The sequence below is a fragment of the Uloborus diversus genome, chromosome 3 (assembly GCF_026930045.1).
Source record: "Uloborus diversus isolate 005 chromosome 3, Udiv.v.3.1, whole genome shotgun sequence".
Lineage (NCBI taxonomy): Eukaryota > Metazoa > Arthropoda > Arachnida > Araneae > Uloboridae > Uloborus > Uloborus diversus.
The window spans coordinates 4,159,702-4,167,620 of NC_072733.1; the positions used below are offsets into that span (position 1 = coordinate 4,159,702).

The window sequence follows — 7,919 nt, forward strand, 5'->3', positions numbered from 1 at the left end:
TTTTGTCTCAACTGTACTAAATTTTGACAAAAATTGTTAGCATAACAGATGGTAATTTGTTGTCACCAATAGTAGTTTATTGTCCTGTCTCGCTATTTGGCAAGATAATATTTAGAAACATGTAGCGTCTTGAAAATTTGCATAGAGGTAAAGCATAATCAATTGAAGCAAATTTTCAAACATTTACATAATTATAACTCAAAAGAATTTTGAAAAGAATGTGAAAACGAATAAGAGAACACCAAGATCAAATTTAGTCAAGTTTATCGTAAATTTCAAACCAAAGGGCTGATAAAAAAGCAAACACAAACCTCTCCTGCTCAAAAGAAAATGATGTTAATATTGGAAAAGTATCGTCTCTCGGAAAGAAATTACAGCTAGCTATAAATTCAAAAAAATATAATAATAATAATAATAAATAATACAATGCAAAAGAAACACACACACGCATACACAAGGATTTATCAAAAATTATTACGCAAAAGACCGAATTATTTAAAGATGAGGGGCTTTAGACAATTACAGGAGGTGTATCGCGCATTATTAACAGTACCAACCGACCTGCGTGAAATCAGAAAGAGTATTTTCAACTATTTTCAACTCTGGGAAAGTTGGCACTAATTTGAGTTTCAAGATTAGAGGCAATTCAATAGATGCATTTTTTTATTACTATTATTAATGATTTTTTATTATGACATTTGTTCCTTGATTTTTTTTTATTTGCTCACAATACGTGTTCACAAATAGGGCAATTTTCGTGCAAAACTATGAAATGTGGCAACGAAACAATGTGTTTTCAAGCATTTTTAGAGAAAATTCAAATACCGGTATTGAATTTTTGTTCCGGCATTTAAATCCCTACTTTCAACTAAAAAATACTGTCAGATAGAGGAAAAAATAATCTTTGTTCACGTACTTAAAAAAAAAAAAAAAAAAAAAAAAAAAAAAAAAAAAAAAAATTACTAATTTGCAGCAGAGAACAAAATTGAAAATTAAAGCGGGGATCAAGTATCCCCAGCTTCCCCTATATACATAACAAGCAAGCATTTTAGTCTAAGAATGGTAAATTAAGCTATATTATTTTGTCAAACTGATAGAAAATTTTAATCATAAAATACTGATCTTACTTAGACTATAGTACACTCCTGTTTGTGAAAATTGCAAAACCATGAAGGAAGCATCATAGTTGAATGACATTTAATATACAGTTGCGTGGTAATGATACAAATAAATGATTACATTTTCAAACCAAACAAACAATAAAAAGAGATAGAAATTAGTATTTTGTGTGAACACCACGCACCGCAATAAGAGCTGCTATACGACTCGGCATGGAGTGAAACAAAGTTTGAATATTTGCTTGCGGAAGAGTATTCCATATTGTTTGTATGCGCAACCATTCGTCTGTCGAAGCAACAGAACGAGGATCACGAGCGAGACGCCGCCCAACGAAATCCCACACATGTTCAATCAGGGACATATCCGGGGAATATGCAGGTCAAGGAAGAAGCTGTACCTGCTGCGAATCAAGGTAGGATTTGACAGTCCTGGCGACTGGTTGACGGGCATTATCCTGCTGAAATACAGCTCCTGGCAATCCTTGAAGGAAAGGAATAGCTTGGGGCTGTAAAACTTCGTTTATGTATTGGGTACTGTTCCAAATGCCCACAATTAACAACAATTGTGATCGTCCATGATATGCTATGGCACTCCAGGCCATAACTCCGGGTGTTCGTTCACTGTGGCGTTCGATAATGTACTCCGGAATGTGCCGTTCATCGGCATAGCGCATGACACGAATTCGGCCATCATGGTGCCACAAATTGAAGCGGGAATCGTCAGAAAAGACGACCTGCTGCCAATCAGCACGCCGGCTCCTCTGCACATTGGCCCATTGTAGCCGCAGGCGGCGATGGTTTTGCGTGAGAGGAATCCTGTATAAAGGAATCCTTGCGCGCAGCCCGCGCTGCAGCAGCCGTCTCCGAATTGATGAAGCACACAATGAAACACTTGTAGCTGTTGACCACTGTGCTGCCAATTGTCTAAAAGAAGCTGTGCGGTCCGTCAGTGCCATACGTCTGTCATCGCGAGCTGACGTCTCATTTCGGAGTCCACTCCCAGATTTCCGAGCTGTCCGACCCTCGTCCGTCCACTGCTTCCAAACACGCATGATTGTGCTGCTGTTACGCTGCACACAAGCGGCTACTGCACGATAAGACAATCCAGCTTCACGAAGGCCAACGATTCTGCCCCGTTCAAAGTCCGAAATCTGCTCAAATTTCACTTTATTTTGTCGAAGAGGCATAATAAAGATTCAGTTAACGTTTACTATAGCATATAACCACTGATACACGCCTCGCTACAGCCGTCTATTTATATTCGGTTCGATCCGCCGTTCAGAGGGCACTGCTCAGTCAATGCATGCGCTACCGGTCTGCAATTCTAATCATTTGCTGATCATGCCCTACTTTACATTTCCTGCAATTTTCAACTCACTCGCGTAAGTTCTTCGTGGTGTTGCAATTTTCACAAACAGGAGTGTAGTAATTAGCAAGTATCTTGTTTCTTTTCTTTTTTTTTGGTGCTTTTGTCGTTGTCGGATTACAGATTTTAAGAAATAAATTTAAAATCCGCGCTAAAAACTAAGAGAAAGAATTGAAAACTGTTCAAATTGCGGTTTACTGGGTAAAATGGTCTCCTCATATTGTTGAATTCAGTTAAAATGTAGCGTACCCGGGTCATAATGATACGAATCGATTGATACCTCATTCATCAAAATCGGATGAATAGTTCAGGCACTACGGTGAAAATTACGTAAGTACAAATATACATAGACTGCTAAAAAAAAATCATAACCCTTCCTTTTCTCATCGCCGTAGTCAGGTAAAAAGAGATCTGCGCTCTTTACTTTTATATTTATTTTTGGCAAACAAGGTCTGTGTTTATATATCCAAACATATTGCATATTAAATAAAGAAAAGGGATAGGTTCGTTACCCTTCTTAATACTCCCCGCCAGAAAAAGTTGAAATGAAAGTCTGCTTTTCTTAGATTCACTCAAGAGAGCTAATGCTACTTCTGAGTTAGAGCTCATTGTTAAACCTCAAAAGTTGCAGACAGTTGATTGTTTTAATTTCCCTTCATATAGCAATACATGATTTTCTGTACCATTCATGAGTTAAAATGCATATACATATACACTCACAGCGTGTTCCGTTTTAACCTACAAGACCTCTATTTTCGCAACCCTTAGTCCTAGATGCATACTTTCAAGTGCAAAAGTGTTCAAAATCAGGGCGGTCATTTCAAGCAATTCGCCTTTCGAGTTCGACATTTCCCGTCACGTGATCGATGTTGTCGAAGAAATCTCGCAAAGTAATATTCTAATCTGCTGACACCTATCTTGCGAAGAGGCGACGAGGGGGTGCACATGACTTCTTCCAACCAATGTTCTTTCAGCGCAGCTAGTTTTTGTTTTGTTCCATCCTTGCACGGAAAGGCGCGTACTTTGACGACTGGCACGCTAATGGCTACTACTTCGAAGAATACGTTTTACGTTTCAAAGAATCACATCAAAATAATTTTAGATTTTCTTGAAGCAAATCCAGACGTTCTTAAAAATTAATCCTCTGAGAATTTTACGAAATAGTATAGAAAGGAGAAATGGGCTGAGGGCTCTGGTGCAAAAAGCATGGTCAAATGGCAAAAGGTAAGTCATATTTTATGAATATTTCAATATTACAGTGTCTAAAACAAAAATCGAAGAGGGGAAAAAAAAGCCAATACAGAAATAAGATAAAAATTAACCGTACATTTTGTTGATTAACAATATAACACCATCTATATTAGTAAAAACGTCTTACATGAAATATATTTTTCCCGAGAAATTATAATCGAAATAGTAATAATAATAACAACTTAAAAAAAATCATTATATTAAAAAAAAAAAATCTTAACTATCGTAAATGCAGACGAAGTCCGTAATCGTGGATTGAATATTATGTTGTTGTTGTGTCTAATGAAGTGCAGAGTGCGAAAGGTTTAGATGCATCCTAGTCTTGATGAAAAAAATCTGCCAATTGAAATTGAATATATAAAACACTAAAAATGCAGGGGGAGGGGAGGGGAAGGTTAGGTCATGGCACTGACTGCGCTATTGAAATTCTTAAGGGTGGTGGTGTTTTGAGCGGTATTTTTTTTATTTGGGGGGGGGGGGGCTCTTGCTTTTGGAGAGGGGAGTCTTCGCGGTATTTGGAGGGAGAGGCACCCCTGCAAAATGTAAAAGGTTTTTTGGGCTAATTGAGCTTTTGGGGATGGGAGCAGTCATAACAGAGCATATAATCTTCGATATTAGGATTGGTTATGTAAAAACTAACCCTCCCCCCGCTCAGTTGTAATTATAACAACAATCTCAGTTTCAAAGACATATTCCAGAGTTTTTTCTCTTCCCCTTTTAAATTATAATTTAATAAGCATATGCTGCATAAAAAGTTTTATTTCTTTATTATTCCTGTTTTCAGATTCCATTTTTTCTAGGTATTGTTTTCCAAGACCCAATCTGAAGATATCTTCAGAACAGTACTTTTCTAGATTTCCCTTTTCAAAACAAGGAACTTGTACTCATGATTACATAATTCCATCTTTATTTTCAAGATTAAAGAATCAAAACAGCAATCTTAGTTGCAAGAGCAGTTTAAAATAAATAAATACTCTGCTTCTGTAAATGTATATTTTAAAATATTCGTAAACTGAATAAAGTTTTTAATCACAGTTTCACTTCAGCTGATAAAGAACTATAAAAGTTTGACCCAAAGGAAAGATTCTAAATTGAAGAAGAAATGAAAAAAGGTGCATTTTGACGCATTCTCTTTTCCTCGAAATGCATCATATTATATAGCAGCCAATTTACAAATGCTTACAATATAATCGAATACAGTATTTGTATAATATTTCTAAATTTGATGTCGGGGAAATGGAGAATCAAGTTTTGGAAACAATTCCCCAGAAATTACCAGCCTTTGTATTGTTTTGTAATTAAGTAATCAAAATCAAATTTCAATAAAGAAAAAATAAATTTTCTTACGAATTGAATTCAATTGAAATTGAATAATGACGGTATGTAACAAATAAAGAATTTAGGGAAAAAAAAGGGGGGGGGAGGGGGATTTTACAGCAAAGGAAAACAGAAAAAAAACTACCTTCGTCAGTGGCGTACCTAGCATGGGGGACAACCGGGGCGGTAATTTGTAATGTCATCCCCCCCCCCCCTAAAACGAAAAAAAAGGGGATTGTATATTCTGTGTAAACTTGAAATTCATACAATTTTCAGAAACAACTAGTTCTTTTGTGAAAAAACTAAATTTTAAGTGAAACCGTTCGCAGCTACTAGTCGCGGAGTTAGAGAACAGACAGTACGGGCAGTCGAGATTTCCCTCCGCAAAAAAGCGCGCGAAAAGTCACTTTTCCCCTTCTTTTCGCGATTGGAATACCAACTTGCGAGAATTTCTTTGCGAGGCCGCTTTTTTCCCTATAGCGCCATCTAGTGAGACGATCAGAAATAATCTCGCAACGTGAATTTTGAGCTTATAATAAGCGCCCAGATGCATGGTTAAGATTTTGAAAGTTTGAAGCAAAAATAAAAATGAGCCAAAAATACAAAATTTAACTTTTTATACAGACTCTATATCCGCTAACTTATATTCAGAGAAATAATCCCTATTGAAAGATATTTCCAACACAAAAATTTTGACATTAGTGCGACCAATATTCACCAAAATATGAAACGCAGCGTTTTGTGACTTACACCACTTTACGCTCGCCGACAATAACACCTTTTGGGGGAAAATCTAGCAGTTAACAAAAGTTTTAAATTATATGGGTGCATAGAGTGTGGTGTTTCCAATTGACTAAGGTTTTGCTGTTTGTTTTTGCGTATAGCGGCATAACATTTGCATTTATTTTTGAATAGCAATGAGAAATATAAATACTTGTGTTTTTACTTCGACAACCTGTCATTGTTCTGAAAGGGTGATAAGTTCCAATCTCATCTTCTATATGGTACATTAAAACTTTTAACTCGAATATCTCCTTCAGTTTTGGTCGCACAAATGCCAATTTTTTTTGGTGTTAGTAATATCTTTTAATGAAGGTTATTTCCCTAAATATAAGTTAGGAATCCTAGGGCCAGTATAAGAAGTTTCGTATTTTTTGATTCATTTTTATTTTTGCTTCAAACTTTCAAAATCTTAAATCTGCATCTGCTTTTGAACATTTTTGCAATTGAAAGTATGCATCTAGGACTAACCATTACGAAAAGAAAAAAAAAGGTCTTGCAGGTTAAAATGGAACGTCCTGTATCCTCGTTTTACGCTGGGGTTACGTTCCACGAAAATGCCGCGTAAATTAAGACAAAATATTAGAGTGTTAAAATGGGAGTTAGGTTCCATAGATGAAAAAAAAGCTTCATTCTAGTGATGGAAACAATATATAATAATTTTAATGTGTACTTATTCTGACACATATGCACTACATGCATAAAGAAAACTTGAATTAACTTAGTATTCATAAAAAAGAGCTGGATGATATATTTTTTTGGCAGTTATTAACTTTTTTTCCTCTGTAGTTCTTTGTGGGGCATTAACGCATCCATGACCACTCGCGTCTTTTCCATGACGGGATCTTCCTTCACTAAAAAATCAAAAAGTTGATTTGCCACTGACAAGGAATGGCTCAAAATTTTCAATGTGAAAGGTTTTTGGTTATATGCTATCGAAGTCAGTATTCTCGTTGGTTTCGTTCTTCACTGTCACTTCTTAAGCTCTTCTTCCCGTAAGCTCTGAATTGTGAGTTTAATAGCTTTACTTCTAAAAAGAGCTCAGGAACTAATTGCCAAAAATGTCTTCAGTGACCCAAACTCGCTTATCAGCACGCCAAAATGCAGTTTATTACGTGTTATCTACAGTCTCAAGAGTTTCGATATTGTAATAGCGGAAAATTTTATCTGTTTACAATGCTGCATCCACTTAAAATCAAAACTCATCCCCGTAAAATAAAATAAAGGTGTCAAATCTCAAACCGCGTACAAGCGGATACGGGTAAAATGAGTCTACTGTATATATCTGCAACATATTTATCTATAGCACAGCGTCGATGACCTAAAAGGAAACACGTGGAGGAAAGGAACGTTTTTAAAAGAGGAAAAGTAATTGTCTCTATTATCTTACCAAAATGAACTTTTTCTGCGGAACCCGTCTTTGTATCCAACCGACAAACATCGCCAACGAACGCATCCACGAAATACAATTTCTGATGCCTTGCATCCCAATGGGGCCCTTCCCCCAAGTCGAAGCAAGTCTTTGACACTGCACTTACGCTCATGATGTAATGCTCAGTGAATCGTTTGTCGCTCATTGAATGGTCTACCGCTCGCGTATCAGTTTAAAAGATTTGCAGCGGGTCACGTGATGACAGGACCGATATGATGCGGGGCTCGAAAAAACTGGCGGGTTGGTTGTTTTCCAGAGCAATTCTTTTTCGATAGAAATTTGATGAAAATAAACGTCCGGGAAGGAAATGTGTCGAGACAATATGAGGATTGCAAGATTGTCACGAGGACCTATTTTTCCAAAACTGAATCATAAAAATAACAATAAATAAGAACGAAAAACTACTTAGAATTGTTACAGAAATAGGAATATTTTATCCAAAGATGACATCATTGTATACATTTTAAAAGAAACTACAACAAAATAAGCATAGAATTTCAAATATAAAAAACTCATTATAGTAAATTTTATAAGCAGTTTCTAAAAAATATATGAGAACTGCATTAACGTGTTTTACGGATGTGCATTCGGATAATTTGCTCCCAAAAATACTATAATTTTGACAAGCTTACATTTTAGCATTTGATGGAAAAAA

General features: G+C 36.1%; 1 protein-coding gene across 1 annotated transcript in view; it reads right to left on the reverse strand.

The window, feature by feature from the left end:
* The window catches only part of LOC129218127 (regucalcin-like), a 59,146-nt gene extending 51,748 nt beyond the window's left edge, over window positions 1-7,398 (reverse strand). The window contains exon 1 of the mRNA XM_054852337.1: window positions 7,223-7,398. Within this exon, the coding sequence (XP_054708312.1) occupies window positions 7,223-7,376 (154 nt within the window). The 5' untranslated portion in view covers window positions 7,377-7,398. The remainder of the gene's footprint in view (window positions 1-7,222) is intronic.
* Window positions 7,399-7,919: the final 521 nt, after the last annotated feature.